Here is a 21494-nt window from a genome sequence, read left to right as displayed (position 1 = left end):
ATACCCCCGTCAAACAATCACGCCCCGCGAGTTTGCACGCACGTCTGCTCCGCAAGTTCCAGGCGCAACCAAGACTCACCCCCAACAAGGAAGGGGAAAGGGAAGGGATAGAACTGGCTCTCCAACCCACACGCCGGAACACAGCTAGGCTATTTGGCGGCGGACTCTAGTTGGAGGGTGGTCGCCAGCCAGTCGGACTAAGTCCTACCACCGGTTATGTTTTCGGCTCCCGTTTAGCACCACCCAGGGGTCACTTGTAGGGAATCGCGGGTTAAACCTACGGAAGCGGGAAGCACCAACCCCCACCAACCCCCGAATAAGGAGCTTTTACTTTATTTACTTTTTTTACTTGAGCACAGGGATATTCGTTTGCCTTTCATTATCTAGTTCAGAAATAATTCAGATAGAAATAAAAATTAACACAGTTCCAGCTCCAGCTAAAAACAATTTAGGTATAATTGTTGTACGAGTCATGTATCGTACAGGGCACGCGCGCATTCACATCGCTTTACTCACATCGTAGTATAAAGCGCCAGTACAAGTTCAGCATTCATATACAGTGGTACTCACCAGACCAACATAGATAGAATTAGATTTGATTTGATTTGATTTCTTCCTATCTAAATCTCAGGTTGTGTACGCCACATTCAACAGCGCATACATCTTTATGGTCCTTCGAGCTGGATATGATCCAGCGACCTATGAATCTACAGTCCACTTCTTAGGACAGTCTGATGACTTTTGGACTTAGGACGCTTAGGCACAGTTGTAATAAGGTCTATTACAACTATGCCTAAAGTATGTTTTTATTTTGTCACTCGGGAACGTATCCCCTATAATAATCCCATTTATGAAAATTACCATTTCATATTCCCGGCTTCTATATTCGAATGTTCTGTACACGATTAATCGTCGTACCTTTGTTGAGCGCCTCCTTGACGAGCGCGGTGTTGGCGAGCAGCGCGGCGAGCGCGGGCAGCGCGTCCGGGCGCGGCGGGCGCTCGGGCAGCGCGGCGAGCAGGTGTCCGAGCACACAGCTGGCGGCGATGTCGTCCACGCACTCGCGCGTGCCGGCCGCCGCGCGCACCGTCCGCAGCGCAGCGTCCTGCAGCCGCGGCCGTCCGCGCCCCGACAACATGCCGAATATCAAACCGAACTGACCGATGCAGTTTATTTCTACGCCTGAAATAAATAAAATGAAACTCCTTTGTAAAATCACATATTCTGGGGAAATAAAAATTAGAATTTTAATAAACTTTTATAAATTACTAGCTGACCCAGCAGACTTCGTAGTGCCTCAATCGATAAATACAAGACCTAAACGTTTGTATAAAATAAACTTAAAACCTTCGATCAACAATAGTAACTAGATTTCGGGTCGGCGCAAAAATCCGTCTCGTTAAATAACAGCTCACTTGAAATGTGAGCTCTTATTTTGTTTCACTTCAGACACAGCCAATGTCAACCCGTCTCACAATGCCGCAATGTATATTCAAAAGTTGCAAAAAAATGCCCGACATAGCAATTTAACGGCCGGAGTATCTTACTTTCGGTAAGTATATGAAGTATAAGTTATATTTTATGCTTTAAGCTAATAAATAATATTAAATTTTAAACAAAATTACCGATTTTTAACCACCGCTATAAAAGTTGGCCAAGGCTCGCCAACACCTGGACAAACTTTGATTTAAAAGAAGAGTAAATGCATGGAGTGGATTTTTGCTGTAATAATTTTTTAAAATTTGTTAGCAGTACTTCAAAATTGGTTAGTTAAAATTGGTTAATGCTGCTTTTGTGTCTGTTTGTTGGACTCTTATTAGATACTTAGCTTTCCTTTTTTATTTTAGCTTTCCTAGCAATCACATGTGCGGAATGAATCTCGATTGTTTCCAGAGAAAGAAGAAATTACTTTTATAACCAAGCTAAGAACTCGACTCATTGACACTGGACATCTTTGCCTTCCGTGCTCACGGCTACTGAAACGTGGCCAAAACATTGTAATAAAAATATCGCGCTTAAAACCGTTTAAACGTTTTTTTTATTATGTGTACTAGTCGCGAAAACTTAAAAATATACTATAAAAATATGTATTACACAAAACGTAGCGCTAATAAAATAATAAGCAATGTATAGATACTAACAAACATAAATTCGTAAAACATAAAAAGTAAACAACTAAACTTTTACTTTTATTCATTTAATAAATTATTTTAGTGTTCGACGCGACTCCCTTACCTCCTGTAGTAAATAGAAATTTTAGTTAGTTCTCAAAGCTATAACGGGAAAAATTACTTTATTTGTTGGCAATTAAGGTTGATTTAACATTAAAGGTTGTTTAACATATGTCTTTTCATTTTTAAGTGACAGGAGTAATTTATTGCTTTGTGACGAATGATCGTAAGTATTAGATAATGTTTTGGAAATTTGTGACTTTATTACTAGGTGCCATAGTTGTAATTAGTTTGAACTTAAAACTGTTTCAAAACTTTTTTGTCCGTTTGTTGTAAACCAATGTAGCTATGTATGTGTATATTCACGCGGACAGTTTTTGCTTTGATTTTGTACGTGTCCCTTTATCTAGTTACTATTGTTGATCGAAGCTTAAAACAAACAAAAGGAATCCGTCCAACGGGGGACACATCAAAGGGAAAACAAAATTGTTATTTTTATTTAATTTCAAGCATTTTCATATTTATCTACCCTTTAAACCTTCTCTGGACTTCCACAAATAATTCAAGACCAAAATTAGCCAAATCGGTCCAGCCGTTCTCGAGTTTTAGCGAGACTAACGAACAGCAATTCATTTTTATTACATAGATAGAAGATATTTTGAAATTATAACATCATTCTCCTGTCCTTCTCCCAGTCACCTGAGGTCGGCGCAACATGTTTTCTCCTTCCATACTCCTCTATCATATACCATTTACATATCGTCTTTCACGCAATCCACCCATTTCTTCTTAGGTTTACCTCTTCGTCTATATCCTTCCACATTCATAGTTAACACTCTCTTACCAACCTCATTTTCGTTTCGTCTCATCACATGTTCATACCATACCAAACGCGCACTTCTCAACTACTCTGTCACAGGTGCCACTTTCAGACTTAATCTCATAAACATATATTATTAAAAATTTATCACAAATCTATATATTAATACGTGAAGCAAAAACTTTGTATCCCTTTTTACGAAAATTGCGCGGACGGAGGAGTATGAAATTTTCCACACTTATAGAGAATATAGAGAAGAAGTGCACAATGCTAATATTTTTTTTAAATAATGCATAAAAGATACATTATATCAATAAAGAAAACATTACACACACTACCATGTACTTGACGCACACACGCATGCATACTATTTATTGTCAAACTTTTGTTCTTGACGTATGCGGTCAAATTGAGAATAGATTAAATATTGTTTGTCTTTATTAATATTTTTTATAGTCTCGGTGAAATTTGTGATTATAGAAGTATAAAATACAATCATAATAGTGTACAAACTTACAATTGCAATTAATTATAGTCGAATTTCGACTACTACGGGACCTCTAATTTTAGTTAAAACACAAATAGGCAGTGTTGCTAATAATATTGTGAATACCTGGATTTTTAATAATGACATTAGCGAGAGCTGTCAAAGCATGCGTTATGTGCTCCACTCGCTCCAAGGTCATGTCGCCTTTAACTTCTTCCCGAACGAATTTCAGCAGGTCCAATATGAACTGCTGTGGGTTCTGAAAATTAAAATATTATAATACTACAATACACCTTTTTAATTATATTATTGAAAGAAAAAAGCAAGATGACAAACAAAAAAATATTTTAACTTATTTAAAAAAAAATAAAAAAAAAAATACATTATATCTAAATCTCAAAGAAAAGTGTGATTAAAAAATAAACATGTTTCGATTTAGAATTATAATGGAACATCGATATTTAATATGCAATTATTATCTTTTCATTTCCATAAAGGTGATCTTTACTTTTTTTCGTTACCTTTTTATTTAACACATTCAAAATAAATCATAGAAGATATTTACTTCATAATTAATACTACAACCATACCTTCCTACTTTAAGACTTAATTTCATAGCCGGCGACGAATCACATCTGGTCTCAAACTAGGATTCATTATTACTATTGGAAGTGAAAACTGATATAATAATAATAATAATAATAATAAGCCTTTATTGCTGTTTTACTAACTTAATACATTACTTAATAATAAATTAAATTTAAGTGCAACTTATATTCAATTATTCCGTTCGGCGTTCGGTGTGATTTTAAAAACAGCTTGTCTCTCGACAAAGGCCTCCTCTAAAGATTGCCAATTTTCTCGATTTTTGGCCATTTGATAATAATATCGAAAACTGATATACATACGTTCAAATATATACATAATATGTATATAGATATCATACATTTAGACAAAGAGCTAACAAAACTGTTCGAATCTACGACCGTGGGCCCAACAGTGGAGCTGAACATCAGTGCTAGTAATGTCCCGGTCATCGTTCTCGTCGAGCCCGTCGCTTGCGTTTATAGTAGTAGTAATAGTAAATTAACCCTCAGACACAGCCCACTAAGTTTTTCGCCGGATCTTCTTAGTGGGTCGCGTTTCCGATTCGGCGGTAGATTCTGGGAAGCACGGCTCTTGCTAGGGTTCGTGTTAGCAACGTCGTCAGGTTTGAGCCCCGTGAGCTCACCTACGAGTTAAGGTTACGCTGAAATAGCCTCTCAAGGCTCTCAGCTTAGGTAGGAAGTAATCCGCACATACGTACTTACCTCAATAGGAAAGTCAGGCTGTTCGTTGTATATGTCAATGTATACTCCACCGACCGACAGAAGGCCCGCGTGTGCCGAGTACGTGAAGGGCGCTATCAGCGGCCCCTCCTCCTCGTAGTTGGCCCTGGTGTTCTGCAGCACGTCTTGTAATTCGGCTCGCGTGCTGTTGTCCCACACCAGGTACGGAGTGTGCCAGTTCGACGTTAGAGTCTTGAGGAGCTGGAAGCGAAATCAAAACTAAGCACTCTGTGCGTCGTATTCCTCAGTGCTGAGGGTCGTGACCTTTAAGGAGCACTTTTGTTAAGACTATGTTCCTCCATTCATTCATGTTCTCCGCGCAGTGGATAGCGGCATTGATGCTGGAGTCCAAAGTCGTCTTAATCTGATCGGACCAGCGCACGGGACTACTAACTAAGCACTATCCAATAGTATGTATATAGAGTATAAATATTATTTTATTTTTATTTATTTATTTATGTACACATAGAAAAAAAGACATTGTACAGAGTAATAGGAAAATTACGTACAAAGGCACATATTGTGACGCCGGTAAGAGTAACGCCTTCTATCGGCGAATAGTCGAACGAATATCGAAGGATCTAGTAGCACCTAGAACGCTCGAGAAGTATTGTACGTAACGCCATCTATTGTCAGATAGCGGAAACACAATACTAGATATGTGTGGAATATTCTCGATAATCCTAGGGATGTGGTATCGACTATAAAAGCGTTGCAGAGATGGCACGCGGTCAGTTATTAAGCGGAATTATTCGAAGCGAAACAGCGAACAGATCACCTGAAGCGAAGCGGAAAAAGCGAATTGAGAATTTTAAAGTGTTTGTTGAGTGTTTTAGTGTGTTGTGTGTGAATACAGTATTACATTAGTAATTCGGTAGAACTTTTATTTATCCCGAACCCCAGCGCGTAACAATATGTAGGATGGGTAAGAACGGAACGTATGAAAAAAGTGTAGAACGGAGCGTTAAGATGTGAGTGAGAGAAAACGGTAAGAAAGGGATAAGAGAATGACAGAAAAAAGGAAGACGGTTAAATGCGAAAGGTGTAAAAAGGTCTCAATTTTTAATTATTATAATAAACAAGTTTTGGAATTGAAGAGTAAAAGTGCTACAGTATTGAATATTAAAAATAGAATATAGAAGAGAAGGTTAAGTGTTAGATCACGAAAAAAATCATCTGGATCTAAAGTCGTATATCGTCGTCAATAATTTTTAGCAGACTTTAAAAAAAGGAGGGCTTATCAATTCAACTATATTTTTATGTGTTACCTCAGAACTATTTACTAAATGAACCGATTGTAATGATTGTTTGTGTGAGCTGGCTTTTGTGATGTGGTTTTGTTTTAACAAGGATCTAGTTTTTGAATCACTTCGAATACATTAATGATATTATCATTTTATAACACTGAAATCGGTTATTTTTATTGCTTAGATAATTTAACGAGCTCACGGCCCACCTGGTGTTAAGTGGTCACCGAAGCTCGTGGATGACAACAATATAAGTGCTGCCACCCACCTTGAGAGATAAGTTCGAAGTCTCAATCTTTACAGTACAACGGCTGCTCCACCTTTCAAACCGAAACGCATTACTGCTTGATGTAAGAAATAGGCAAGTTGGTGGTTTATAATTTTTGCGGGTTTGATTTTTATTACACGATGTTACTCTTTCACTGTGGGAGTCATTAGTGAACATTTGTGAAGTACGTATTTCATTAGAAAAAATTGTATCTGCCAGCGAGATTCGAACAACGGCACACTCGCATCGGTCGATACGAATGCACCGGTCGTCTTATCCTTCAGGCCACGACTTCTATTTCAGTTAAGATGTTGCAATAACAATAATAATATCGACGCTTGAAAGGCAAACGTGACTAAGCGACAATGCGTGAACTTTACAGTAGACTAATATAAGGTTAAAATAGCTGAAAAAAATTCAATTTTAACGAATCTAGCTGTAGGATTGAAATGATTTTAATAGACCTAGAAATATATATTTTTTGCGCATCGAATATGGTTATTGCCTATCATTTATGTACAAAGCAGTTATTGTCGCTTAGTCACGTTTGCCTTTAAGCGTCGGTATGGATTGACAGAGTTCCACGTGCCTCGTGCTGGTCGGGCTCGGCGAGTCTCCCGCAGAGGTGCGGGGTCAGCAGCACGTGCAGCGCGTCGCGGATGCGCTCGTCGTCCGGCGCCGGCTCCTCGTGCGGCCCGTACATCGCCGCCAAGGCTATCACGCACTTCTTCGCTAGTTGATTCGATATCTCCTGTTTTAATTAATAAATTTAGTTATTTAAATTTAAACTTAAAATTAATAAAATTAAAAACTATTCTTGCTTGCAGTAAAGCTCGCCTGAATAATTTATCACTTTAAGACGACAAAAACAGATGTTTGAGAAAGTTAAATAAATCTCATTTCGAAACATTAATGAGATTTCTTATTACAGTAAAATCTAGATTTGTATCGAATTAAGTTTTATTTTTTGGGGACACAGACTTTAGGTATTCGTTTATATTTAGCGTGTACTAAACCTTATTTTTAATTACTTATATGGGTAAATTTGAGACATTCTAAAGACCAGTGATAATTCTATATCTTTCAAAACGAAACGCATGAATTATTCGCGTCGGAATGTGGACCATGATATCTACCCGTGCAGACTCACTTACGTCCTAGCACTAGTAAATAATCGCAAGTATCATAACCAAATAACGCTTCTCCGACTTTTTATTGCTTAGATGGGTGGACGAGCTCACAGCCCACCTGGTATTAAGTGGTTACTGGATCCCATAAACATGTATAATGTAAATGCGCCACCCTCCTTGAGTTATAAGTTCTAACGTCTCAAGTATAGTTACAACGGCCGCCCCACCCTTCAAACCGAATGCGTTACTGCTTCACGGCAGAAATAGGCAGGGTGGTGGTGGTACCTATCCCTGCTTTATTCTCTCTCTCTCTTCGATCGGTTCCTCACTGCTGAGGATCGTGACTCCGTCCGATTTCGTCAACCAACTGTCTCCATCGATCCCGCCCTGCAGCCCGGTGGAGTTTACCTGCTTTATTACGCAACTTATAATTTTTGCGGGTTTTATTTTTATTACACGACGTTACTCCTTCACTGTAGAAGTCAGTACTGAACATTTGTTAAGTAAGTATTTCATTAGAATTTTTTTTATCTGCCAGCGAGATTCGAACACCGGCACACTCGCATCGCTCGATAGGATTGCACCGGTGGTGTTGGTGGTACCTACCCGTGCGGACTCACAAGAGGTCCTACCACCAGTAAGCCGACTAATCCCCCTCCACGAATCGCGGTCGTTGAGCTGAGAGAGGCGCGCACCTGTTTGTTGGCCTTGACGTCGGTGTCGAGGCCGGACTCGGCGAGCGTGTAGTCGTACTGCAGCGCGGCGGGCAGCAGCGCGTGCAGCAGGCCGGCGCGCGCGAACTGCGCCCGGCACCGCGCGTCCGCCGCCAGCGCGCCCGCCGCCTCCGCGCCCGCGCACGCACTGTCCCCCAGGTTCTACGAGATCGAACGCTTATGAATTACTTACTTCGAGAATAAAGACTCAGATACATTGTTATTACAGTTTTTACTTTTTTTTTATTCCTACCTAAAGTAAGGCCAACCAGACGAGATAAAAAATGTAAACAAAGTTTCAGAAGTAAAAAACATTTTTATTTAAATAAATTATTACAAAGTTCGAATTTTAATCGCTGTCATCTGTACTAGACAAAGATGATTCGTCGGAAGAGTCCGAGTCAGCTGTGTTTTTGATAAAACTATCTATTGTATTATCAATCATGTTGTCAATATTGCTATAAAAATTGTCCTCGACTTTTATAACATGATCCACGCAATCCAAACAGGAATGAACTTGTTCACAAAATGGCGGACCAAATGTTGACAACTGCGGTACTCAGTGCTTTTCTGTACCACGAAACACACAACGACAGCTGTTGTCGACCAACTGACGCCATAACTGCGCGTACGAGTGATAAGGGCAGAGATAATAATCCCTCGCTATCGCAATGTAACTCAGTAACGGTAAGCTTGTTTACGTTTATTATCTCGTCTGGTTGGCCTAAGTTTATGCTGATAGCCTTGAGAGGCTATTTCAGCTTCTTGACGTGTGGGTGAGCTCACGGGGCTGAAAGCGGAGGGTTGCTAACACTGACCCTAGCAAGAGCAGTAGTTCGCAGAATCTACCACCGGATCGGAAACGCGAACCACTCAGAAGATCCGGCGAAAAACTCAATGGGCTATGTCTATGGGTTAGTGGGTTAATGGGTTTTTACTAAATCCTAGACAGTGCAATGCAAAATAATATGTCATTATAATGTCATTAACGAAACCCCTCAGCTACTAGTACTTAATTTTCCTATTATCCGTCTGTAGCAGTAGTTCGTTGTGCATTAATTGGACATATGATGCCGTACCGGCTGTATATAGATCTCTGTACAAATAGGTTTTGATGTCTGTCGGCACACATATCTATCCGGTGTTGGCTGACGTCATCAACTACTACAAATTGAAAGTAGTGAGGCAACAAATAAACCTGTAAATACCGGTCGTTTGAGTAGCGGCACGATGTCCATGCAGAGCTGCGTCATGAGGGCGCAGCGCTCGCGGCAGGCCGGGAACGTGGCGGCCACGGCGAAGCAGCGCGCGCAGTGTGCGCACACCGCCGCCAGCGGGTCCTGCGCCGACGTCGCCGAGCCCAGCAGCGGCACGCACCGGGCCAGCGCCTCTTGTAAAACCTGAACAACAAATCGACATTCTCTTTATGATTGAGGTCTACGAGCTCACAGCCCACCTGATGTTAAGTGGTTACTGGAGCCCATAGACATCCACAACATAAATGTCGCCACCCAAGGTCTCAGTATAGTTACAACGGCTGCCTCACCCCTTAAACCGAAATGTATTACTGCTTCACGGCAGAAACAAGCAGGGCGGTGGTACCTACCCATGCGGACTCACAAGAAGTCCTACCACCAGTTTTCTTAAGGCATGCGATTTCTGTGAGGCTGGACCAGATTTGTACCGCTCATCCGTTTCGGATTGAAGGTAGCATAGCTGTGAGTAATTTGGCACAATTCCGTTTTTCATACACTAAGCCGACATATGTTTTTACGACGACTATGAGTTCTGGTAACCCTTACGACAGAAGCTTTGGAAGTCATCCACTAATCTAAGTGACCAGATACGTCACAATCAGGTCGATATGGGAACATGTCGATATCTATAAGGCGTCGCGTCGTGCCCACCTCTAGGCCTTGCTCGCGGCGCAGCTCCTCGGCGTTGAGCGCGGAGCAGCAGAGCGTGGCGTGCGCGAGCTCGCAGGCGGCGGGCAGCAGGGCGCCGCCGGCACCGAACAGCTGCTCGGCGCCCGCCTCCAGCCGAGCCGTGCGGAGCAGCTGCGGGTAGCCCGCGTACTTGTACGGCGCCAACACTGACAATTTAAAACAATTACATTTTTAAAATGTTATTTTTTACGATTGAAAGTTTGCAATAATTGTTACGTTATAATACTCATTGTAAAAATGAATATTCAAAAAAATCTAATATTAAAAAAAAAACTAATATTTAAAAAAAAAAAGACTCGCCCGCTGAGTTTCTTGCCAATTCTTCTCAGGCGGAGGCTAGTTTTTGTGAATTGGCGGTAGTTTTTTTGACGATCAACAAGTGTGTACTTTCATTTATGTTGAATATTTTTATTTTATTTGATTTGATTTGATTACTTGTTTCCCGAAAGCCTTTCCAGTTTCAACAGGACAGGTGGGCGAGCAAAGGCTCAGCCAAAAAGGATGGGATTTGCTAACAGCTGCCCGAGCGCCTCCAAAGGAGACCTAACAACTCAAGTGTAGCTGCTTCGCGAATGAAACTACTACAGGATCGCAATCGCATCCCGCTGAGAGGATCTGGCAAGAAATTCAGCAGGCTGATGTTTTGGTTAAGTCGCTGTCGAACTCTTTATCGTGTTCGACGAGTACGGTTACCAAGGTTCCCTAAGCCTTCTCCTAGTGTTAGAGCTAAAGGCGTCTAATGCCAGGGTTATTGGATCTGATGGATCCGTAAGGACGTATTTTTAAAAGGACAATATCCACCGCCGAAACACGAAATAAATAATCTCACATCTAGAGTTGGCGCAAGACAAGCGGAGTTATTTCTACTTTTTGTGAACCGCAAATGAAAACTGATAAAGAGTTGTCATTTGATTCTATGTACTTATACTGTTTTAAAAACAAAGATATAACGATTTTTTTTTTTATTTGTAATTATTATGTAATTGGAATTCTTTGTGGTATCTTTCCAAGAATTTAATTATGAGAAAATGCCTTTAGGAGCTCTAGGCCCCTCTGGCGTTAAGTGTTTATTTGATTGTCTCAGCGGGTCGCTATTCCGATCCGGTGGTAGATTTTGCAAAGCACTTATCTTGCTAGGGCTGGTGTTAGCAAGCTCCCTTTGAGCCTGTGAGCTCACCTACCAGTCCGCGCGAAGCTGAAATAGCCCCTTACCCTACCAGCGAATAGGTTGGAACAAAAAAAAAAATAATAAAAATTAAGACACACCTTCTGAGTATCTTTGGAAAAGTATAGTTTGAGTCCTCAATATAAGTACAATGTTGTTTGTGTTCGGTCCGTCTCCCGTCCACACGTTTCTGCTGCACAGAAATTCGTACGCCTGATTTACAGCCTCGAAACGATCCTATACAAAATAAATAAATTAACAAATAATCATTACAACTACCCAACTATCGAATTGTAAATATCGCACAGTCTATACTCTATTCAGTATATTATTATTATTATTTATTGCTTAGGTGGTTGGACGAGCTCACAGCCCACCTGGTGTTAAGTGGTTACTGGAACCCTTAGACATCTACAACGTAAATGCCGCCACCCACCTTGAGATATAAGTTCTAAGGTCTCGAGTATGGTGACAACGGCTGGTCCACTCTTCAAACCGAAACGCATTACTGCTTCACGGCAGAAATAGGCAGGGTGGTGGTACCTACCCGCGCGGACTCATAAGAGGTCCTACCGCCAGTAAGTTGTTTTTAGTAAGAATATACGCACCCTTCCTTCAGGGTTTTTATCTGGATGGTGCTGCTGAGCCAGCCGATAATACGCCCTCCGCACGACGGCGTCGTCGCTGGTGTCGGGCGGCAGGCCCAGCACGCCCAGCGCTTGCGTCGCACTCATGGCGGCCGGCTTTTTCTCCACTTCACGCCGCCATGCCTCTAGGACACCCTTCAAGAGCCCCACCTGTTCGAATGCATTACGATATTAAGCTAGGAGAAAGTAGATATTTCACACATGCCTGAAACGCGCTATCGACATTGTGAAGAAATGTTTATATCTGTATATACATGTAACGAGCTGAGCCCCACGAGCTCGCCTACATGTTAGGACGAAGCTAAAATAGCCTCAAGGCTATCAGCACAGGTAAGAAAAAAAATCACTTGCTCGATATAAGATCTTCCCTTTATCGATACGTTCAAAATATGATTAGAATAACACCTCGTCACGCTTCTCTGTGATTGACATGAAATATATGAATTTCAAATATTTATGTCATATTTATTCACTATTCCTTTGTTTGATATATAGCCTATATAGGCTATGCCTCCTTTGCCTATCCAAATATTTGGCTGTATCAGTCAAGTACTTTATTTTGGAATTAATCTTATTTTAGTCATGGATGGTAGATAAAATTATGAGAGCAATAGAAATAATAACGGTAATTCGTCGATAAACCAATTTTTCAAAGTAGAATGCCCTTGGGCCATCTTGCCAAAAGGTTTCAGTTACTGTGGATATTTTATTCTATTATTTTTTTCATTGCTACTATAAATAGTGTATTCCCAATCTAACGTGTGCACCATCCTACTTTGGAGGTAATTTTTTTTTTTACACTACTTATATGTATAATATATCGAGGGGTGAAGGCTATTTGGTTTAAGCTACATTTCGCTTAATACGCGATATTTGTCTTTTTAATTAAAGATGCGTTTTATTTGGTATTAGTATCAACTGTTGTCCCCCTACTCTCCTGTAAAGTTGTAAAAGTGTCTCTTTAACCAAATATAACCTTTCACCTCTCGATATATAAATGAAAAGTGGTAGTCACCGGATCAGGTATCGGCCAATCTGGGAACCTGGTGTTGTCGCACAGATGCCTGAGGTAGAACATGTTGCAGAACAGCTCGGCGTCCAGTTGCGGGTAGCGCAGCGCCGGTATCGCGAGGTAGGGGTAGCGCGCCGCCACGTGCGCACGCAGCCGCGGCGTGAACTCGCCGATGTGCGCCGACACTTTCATTATCAACATCCGTCTGTTGCACACACACACACGCACTCACTACAAGCTCACGGCCGTGAACATACTTTTTTTTAAGGGATTTTATGACCTGGTAATTAAGACCTTTAAGTCAAGTCTTACTTTAATGAAAACTTTTTTATATGAAAAATGATATTATGAAATGAAATGTGGTGGTCATTTACTGAGACTTTTTCAGTGGAATTTTTGGAGGATCCCGAGAAGTTACGTTCAGCGGCTTTGTTTTATTTTCCCACATTTGTGCACTTTCACAGATACTAAGCACTTAATAAACCACCGTTATTACGCATTTGAGCCTGAAGAAGCACTAAATAGACAAAATAAAACAAATCACACAACTTCACTCCTCGCGTTTCTGCCAAAACGTGCCCTTGGACTTGTAACTCACCACTGGGTCGCAGCAGAATTAGACAAAGCTTTATCAAACTCTATCAAGATCGACATATAAGAGGCTGTTCTAAAGTCTACTGTTACCTTCATTATTCACTGGATGTCGAACGATCGTAAGATCTCACTACTACAAATCTGCCTCGCCCTTCAAAATGGGAACAAAATAGGCATAGCCAAACATGGCACAAACGTGACCAGCTTGTCATATCCGATGACGTCATTCCATATGTTTCTGATCAACTAAACTATCTTAACATCTGATGGAAGGAACATGAACGACAAGAGTTCAGGTTTAGCTTAAATTATAGTTGAATTAATTTATTGATTTAAATCTCCTTTTTAATTTTTCAAGTGAACTGTATTACGTACCTCATTTCATTGTTCCAAATGGCTTCTGGAGTGTCCCATTCTCCCAGGAATATCTGAGCGAACTTCTCTGCTCCGTGATTCTCCAGATAGCAGACCATTGCTTCCGGCAGCAGCTGACCTAATATCGAACGCTGCATGATGTCGGACGTGCTCTAAAAGTTTAAATTTAGTGTATTACGATTTTATGTATTTTGGAAACAAATAAGTAATTACTTTATTTTTATTTAAAAAACGTAAATTATTGGGATTTTTTTTTATTCACAATTTTTTTTACTAAAAATTATATATGCATACATATTTTCCTTTATTCTACATTGCGAACAGAGATAACATATTATGATAAAAGGAAAAAAAAATACAAATGTAGAGTTTAATCAATACAAAAGTCCAGTTTTTTGGGTGGGACAACCTTCCTACAATACAACTAAGATTCTACCTTCAATTCTCTACATGTATGACGTCATTCACATTATGATATCTATGGGCTCCGGTATCCATCAGGTGAAGAGTGAGCTAAATTTACTTGTTTATGCAATAAAAGTGAAAGTCTCACCTGATCAGCTCTGAAGGCCTGCCTCATGTGCGTGAGCCGCAGGAACCTTGCTATAGGCAACAGGTTGGATCCCGTGTACAAGAGCATAAAATAAAACACTCCAGTTAAGTACAATTTCGATATCTCCGGATTGTCTTGCATCACCTCGTACAGAAGAGTTGCGACCTGAATATAAAAAAAAAATTATATTATACTAGCTGTACCCGTCCGCTTCGCTGGGCATTTAAAATTAACTTTATTATTTCTTACCCCCACAAAGATTCTAATCATTAACGCCCCCACAACTGGTATAGGGAGTCCAGCACTCATATAAATATTAGCCTATCTATTAAAGACATGTATTTTCTACATGGAGAGCAAGTTTCAAGTCAATCGGATGCACGGTTCAGTAGTTATAACGGAACATCCGTAAAAACCACTGTAGATTTATATATTAGTATAGATTGCACGGACTAATGATTCTCAGATAAATGCATATCGGTGAGGCGCTAAACAGGCGATATGGCGTATGCGTGTATGTGGCGACGACAATCACATTACGACGTCATACACCTGACCATTTATAACCAGGTGAGTCCTCGTCAGAATGTCGAACGTCCTATTAAAGACTGGTTGTTGACTTGTGATGGTTGCCGGTGAAATGGTAGACCATCTACGCATGTTATATCTATCTAAAAGTCGATATGTGTGTTTCGGTTACGATCGGATCCAAGTTAAATCAAAAACTGGACAGGAAAGCGAAACGGCCGAGTATGACTCGTATAGCTTAAACGTATGCACTGATAACCGTGAGCACTCGTGAACGTTACATACACGTGACTTACAGGTGTCTATAGGCGCGGGTATCGAGAACGTTTCCAGTTCAATGAACTTCATCTAGCGTATTGAATGTGCCAGGAAACAAGAGCCAGCAGGCAGCGGGATTACCTTTTCGACAAGTATGGGATCGAAGGTCAGCAGCAACTGGACGACGTGCGCCAGAGAGGCCGGCTCCGAGAGCAGCCGCTTTATTCTTGGGAGCGGCCTTATTACCGCGTCTTCTTCGTCTCTAACGACAAACTCAACATATTCAACTATAACATATATGATTTTTTTTATTGCTTAGATAGGTGGACGAGCTGACAGCCCACCTGGTGTTAAGTGGTTACCGGAGCCCATAGACATCTACGATTTAAATGCGCCACCCACCTTGAGATATAAGTTCTAAGGTCTCAAGTATAGTTACAACGGCTGCCCCATTCTTCAAACCGAAACGCATTAATGCTTCACGGCAGAAATAGGCAGGGTGGTGGTACCTACCCGTGCGGACTCACAAGAGGTCCTACCATTAGTAAAATCTGCTATCTAAGCTTTGTGTTGCTTTTTCAAAAACAACGGACCAAGACAAGCTCATCATCTCTATTTTACCCCTAAGGGATGAACTCCCAAAAAATCCTTACTTAGCGGATGCTGACAATATAAAAGGTAACAGCTAATATCAAAATCTCAAGATTTTTAGCCGTAGCAGTTTCGATTCTGCAGTGATGAATCAGTTTGGTTAGGACAAGGAATGTTTGCGGTATAAATAATTTATATTACATTTGTGTATTTTAATCATTACAGTCCGCCATCTTGAAAAATTCTATAAAAATCGCTAACTTGAAATCATGCGCACATTCGGTTGCATCAATCTTTACACTGAAGAATTCAATAACCACGAAACAATTTAAATCTAATTACAGTACAGAAGAAAGAATAGTAAATTTTACCTGCTCGGATAATATCGTGAACAAGTAATCAATAGATCCAAAATCGTAGCGGCCAGAGCGCTTTCATCGAAAACTGGGGCTCCCCGCGCCACCAGCGTCCACTTGAGTTGGGGAATACCGCCAACTGCGCGCCAACCTTCCATGCTGTTGGCCCAACATTTCGTCTTGTTCGTGATCTCGCCAGACTTGTACAGGTCCTTTAGCTGTTTGAAACAAACAACATATTTTGTTATAGTCCCAGTATTGGTGCTTCACGTGACCGAGTCACAAGTTGGTCCATGGACCAGCCCCACAGCAGGTTTGGCCTCCGGCCTGGAAAAAATTAAGGGCAGGTACCCCACTTAACTAAAACATTGACGAGTATTAATGAGTCATATAACACGCCACTACCCAAGCAATTGTCGGGCCAACCTCATATGTATTTACTCCTGCACAGATCTTACTATTCAAAATAATTATTCATAAATACTTTACTGGTGGTAGGACCTCTTGTGAGTCCGCACGGATTGGTACGACTACCCTGCCTATTTCTGCCGTGAAGCAGTAATGCGTTTCGGTTTGTAGGGGCGGGGAAGCTGTTGTAACCATACTGAGACCTTAGAACTCATATCTCAAGGTGGGTGGCGTATTTAGGTTGTAGATGTCTATGGGCTCCAGTAACTACTTAACACCAGACGGGCCATGAGCTCGTCCACCCATCTAAGCAACAAAACAAATGGACTTCGTGCATTATACCTGTTGAAGACTGATGGGACCCTTCCGCTGAACCTTATCTCCCTGCTCGAGGTTGTAGTACCACTCGCGGTCGTTGCCCCCGGGCTCGGCGGGGCCCTCGATGACGTTGCTCTGCGCCGGGATGAGCGCCCGCGACGTGTGCAGGTGCGCCAACGTCATCAGCTCCACTAAGATCCTGATGTATACGAAAATGACTCTTAGTGCTAAAGAAATAAAACAATCGATGGAAGCTTATTATATCCTTTTTATCATTGCACCTCCCGCCATCGGAGCAGAGTTCATCCATATTATCTGGAACCTCTGCGTTCATCAATAGTGCGTTTCCAGAGGTCTTTCTTGCCACGCACCATCCGGCTATGGAATGAGCTCCCCTCCACGGTGTTTCCCGAGCGCTATGACATGTCCTTCTTCAAACGAGGCTTACGGAGAGTATTAAGCGGTAGGCAGCGGCTTGGCTCTGCCCCTGGCATTGCTGAAGTCCATGGGCGACGGTAACCACTCACCATCAGGTGGGCCGTATGCTCGTCTGCCTAAAAGGGCAATAAAAAAAAAGTGCGTGCGTACAAAGTACACATGTCAGAAGTGAAACTTTTTTGGCGAACTAATTTATATAAGTCTTGCTTATATTTATACAAAATTAAAACTTTAGATTTCCGAGACTTAGAGGATGGGAAAAAGGAAGATATGTTCCCGCCAAAAATCTGTCAAATGTCAATCTCAAACCTCAGTGTTGACAGTCACATTATGTTTAGATTTCTAAATTGTAAATGACTAATATTTTGCGAATTGAATTGACTAATTTAATTTCATGCTATTTGATTAATGTTCCAAATTATTTTCATTTCATTACAATTCCTATTAACATTTTTCACAAAAAAAATTATAAAATATTAGGCTGTATGGTATGATACATTTGCCTTTCTAGTTGTAAAAATACAACAACTACTACTACTGACATTTGACAAGTACTCGATTTCAATAGCAGTTTGATGTCACTTCCGTTGTATACCTGCGTGACGTTCTGTAAAAATTTTACCCCCATGCGCCTAAAGAAGTTTCACTTAAAAAAAATAAAAATATCTTAGTATTTCCTCACCACTTACCTAATTCCGTTCCATTCTAATATCTCACTAACGTTTCGTTTGTGTAGTATTAGTTTCGACAAAAACTGAACAAGTCTATCTCTCTCCATTCTATCACAGGTCTGAAAACGAATTGGATTATTTACAAAGTTTTTCTTTTTCTTTTATTGCACTAATGGATTATGTCTAAAGGTTACAAAGCCCACGGGTATCACAACGTGCATGCCGGCACAAAATGAGACATGTCAATTGTATAATAATGATCCGGCACTACAAACCAAAAAGCATTACCTACCGTACCTACCCCTGTGAGCTGGTAGGGTTTCCACCAATGAATTTTTTCCGATTTAATTTTTGTTACACGATGTCATTTTTGCATCCTGGAAGTAGTCGTTCGTGAACACGTGTCAGGTCCGTATTTCATAGAATGGTGCCCGCGGTCTTCGAAGACAGGCGTAGTCACATCGCTCTATACCAGTGCACCGGGCGCCTTATCCTTTAGGCCACAACGACTTCTGTGACGACGACGACTCTTAGATATTATGTACCTCAACTACGTTTATATTCATCATCAATCAATTTTATCATCAAATTTTAATTAACTAAAATATTTTTTTCAGATGACACAGACGAGGTAAAGAAGTAACTTTCTCTCAAAGTGACATACTAGACTTTTTTCTTTTCATTACCCTTGTAGGCAGACGAGCACACAACGAGTGGTAACCGTCGCCCATGGACTTCAGCAATGCCAGGGGCAGAGTCAAGCCGCTGCCTACCCAAACCAACCTTTGTGTTCTTTAATAAGTAAATAAATTCGACAGTTAAAAGTTCGAAAAAGCCGCCGGTTCTATATGACGATTTGTCTTTTTGTACAGATAATAAATATCCCACCCTGTCCAACATCTGCACGATGTATCTGGTGTCGGCAAACGGTCCGATGTCCTCGAAGTACCGCCCGTACACGATGCTCATCGCCTGCAGGCACATGCACTTCATCTCCACTTTGGGGGTGGACAGGAACCGATGGTACAGGTCGTTAAAGAACTCATACCTAGAACCAGAATATTGGCAAAACATGAACGCTATCATCCACTACCGCATCGGAATCGCGACCCGCTGAGAAGATCCGGCGAGAAACTCAACGGGCTGACTGGCAGAATCTAACACCGCATCTAAATCGCGATTCACTGAGAAAAACCGGAAGAAACTCAATGGGTTGATTTTGTACCACACAAGAAAAATTGTATGTAAAATATAGGAGGGGTTCGAACGCCCCTATTCAATAAATGCGATAGCTGGAGCTTTGATAGCTTTTGTTTTGGGTCTAGCATATTTCTGAACCAAATAATTAAAAGCAAACGAATATCGCTATGCTCAAGTAAAAAAAAGTAGATACAGTAAAAGCTCCTTATTCGCGGGGTATATGTACCGCAAATATTCCGCAAATCAAGAAACCGTGAAACTAAGTAGCGCGGCGGAGGCGGCTTGTATCAAAGGTGGAAGCAATACAGCGACGATATCATTGAACAACATACCTATAGACATAGTTGTAATGAGGTTAATTTTACTTTTTACTGGTCCATTTGACGATGCGTTTACAAAGGATATTCGGGTAGATACCACATTGGAATCCTTTTTATCAATGTGTATGTACCGATTATATTCGCGAATAAATAAATCTATAGCCGCGAATATAGAAATTCGGGCGCATTTCTTTTAACAAGTGGTCCCCCGGTAGTCGAAATTCGACTATAGTTATTTGAAAGCTATACTATAATAATATTATAAAGAGGAAAGATTTGTTTGTTTGTTTGTTTCGAATAGGCTCCGAAACTACTGGACCGATTTGAAAAATTATTTTTCCATTAGAAGCCAACATTGTCCCTGATGAACATAGGCTACTTTTTTTAATTTTTTTTTAATTTTTTATTTTTGGTTTCATGTGTGTTTTAATGTTTCCGAAGCGAAGCGAGGGTGGGTCGCTAGTTATAAGTAAGACTAACTGCTATAAGCACAGATTTCGCCAAGACTACACTTTAGACAAATATTAATAAAGACAGACAGTATTTAATCTATTCTCAATTTGACCACAGACTATATATAAGCAATAACAAAAGTTTGACAATAAACAAATAGTATGCATGCGTGTGTGTGTCAAATACATGGTAGTGTGTGTAATGTTTATATTGATTTAATGTATTTTTTATGCATAATTTAAATAAATATTAACATTCTGCACTCCTTCTCTATTTTCTATAAGTGTGGATAATTTCATACTCCTCCGTCCGCGCAATTTTCGTAAAAAGGTTACAAAGTTTTTGCTTCACGTATTAATATATAGATTTGCGATTAGTGAAAACGCGAATGAAGGAAGCGTGGTTATTTGTAAACGAATCAATGACTTACGACTTCCGTATCGGGCTGTCGTCGTTGTCTTTCTGCTCCAGCAGTATCCGTAAATAATAGTCGCCGATCTTGACCTCGTTCTGGAGGCACTGGTACTGCAGCTCCAGCTCGGCGTGGTTCCACGAGGTGAGAGTGTTTCCGGCCACTTCGCGGTCCGAAGTGAACGCGCGCAACTCGTTCTCCAAGGCGTTACGAAGCTCCTCCCGGGTCTGGACAGTATTAGTTCGGTGGGTGATTCTCAACAATAGGAGAATATAACATAAATCATTGTGCTATTGTATGTCTGTTTGATTTTTTTAAAGGGATTTTATTATCTGGTAACTAAGACCTTTAAGTCAAGTCTTATTTTAATTTTAATGAAAACTTTTTTATGTGGAAAAGTTATATTATGAAATGAAAATAAAACCAAATGAAAAAGAAATGAAAACAAAATGAAATGAAATGAGGTGATATGGGATGAAATACAATTCAGTAAAATAGTGGTTATTTACTGAGACTTTTTCAGTGGACTTTTTGGAGGATCCCGAGAAGCTACGTCCAGCGACTTTGTTTCATTTTCCCACATTTGTGCACACTCACAGATACTAAACAGTTAATAAACCACCGTTATTACAAATTTAAATCTGAAGAAACACTAAATAGATAAAATAAAACAAATCAAACAACTGCACTACTCGCGTTCCCGCCAAAAAGTCTCAAGTTTGTTTGATTTTTGATATTTGTGTTGCCAGGCAAGCGCAGGCCCAAGTACAGTCACAACACAGTGAAGACACGCTTTCTATTCGCTATGCTGTAGTCTCAAGAAATAGGCAAAACTATGATCTACCAGTGGAAACTTATAATTTGCCGTATTACCAGTTAACAACGTTTAATTCCGACGATATAATTCCAGTGCATTAACCATACCACGATTATCTTAATCACTTTATAAGACCCTCGGGGTAAAATGGGATTCATTGTACAATACAGTAAATTTATATAATGGGTTGGGGAAAAAGTCTTTTCGCATTAAAGTATGTATGAACTTGTAATAAAATCTCTTGTAATAAATTCTCTCTTGTAATAAA

At 40.5% G+C, this 21494-nt stretch overlaps 1 protein-coding gene across 3 annotated transcripts in view; it reads right to left on the bottom strand.

Moving 5' to 3' along the window:
* Rme-8 (receptor mediated endocytosis 8) overlaps positions 1-21494 on the bottom strand; it is a 48179-nt gene that overhangs the window by 14615 nt on the left and 12070 nt on the right. For all 3 annotated transcript variants that reach the window (XM_089735054.1, XM_089735055.1, XM_089735056.1), the window contains 18 exons: positions 20428-20636; positions 18913-19072; positions 18043-18143; positions 16940-17114; positions 16205-16407; positions 15384-15504; positions 14457-14621; positions 13904-14055; positions 12938-13139; positions 11884-12072; positions 11377-11512; positions 10072-10256; positions 9373-9564; positions 8147-8326; positions 6911-7072; positions 4789-5007; positions 3605-3737; positions 919-1182 (listed from right to left, as the gene is read on the bottom strand). In XM_089735054.1, coding sequence (XP_089591180.1) covers positions 919-1182; positions 3605-3737; positions 4789-5007; positions 6911-7072; positions 8147-8326; positions 9373-9564; positions 10072-10256; positions 11377-11512; positions 11884-12072; positions 12938-13139; positions 13904-14055; positions 14457-14621; positions 15384-15504; positions 16205-16407; positions 16940-17114; positions 18043-18143; positions 18913-19072; positions 20428-20636 — 3148 coding nt within the window. The remainder of the gene's footprint in view (positions 1-918; positions 1183-3604; positions 3738-4788; positions 5008-6910; positions 7073-8146; positions 8327-9372; positions 9565-10071; positions 10257-11376; positions 11513-11883; positions 12073-12937; positions 13140-13903; positions 14056-14456; positions 14622-15383; positions 15505-16204; positions 16408-16939; positions 17115-18042; positions 18144-18912; positions 19073-20427; positions 20637-21494) is intronic.

This window comes from Bombyx mandarina, chromosome 19 (assembly GCF_030267445.1).
Source record: "Bombyx mandarina strain Sakado chromosome 19, ASM3026744v2".
Taxonomy (NCBI): domain Eukaryota; kingdom Metazoa; phylum Arthropoda; class Insecta; order Lepidoptera; family Bombycidae; genus Bombyx; species Bombyx mandarina.
Note: the sequence above shows the minus strand (reverse complement) of the source record. Positions and strands in the feature narration are given on the sequence as shown.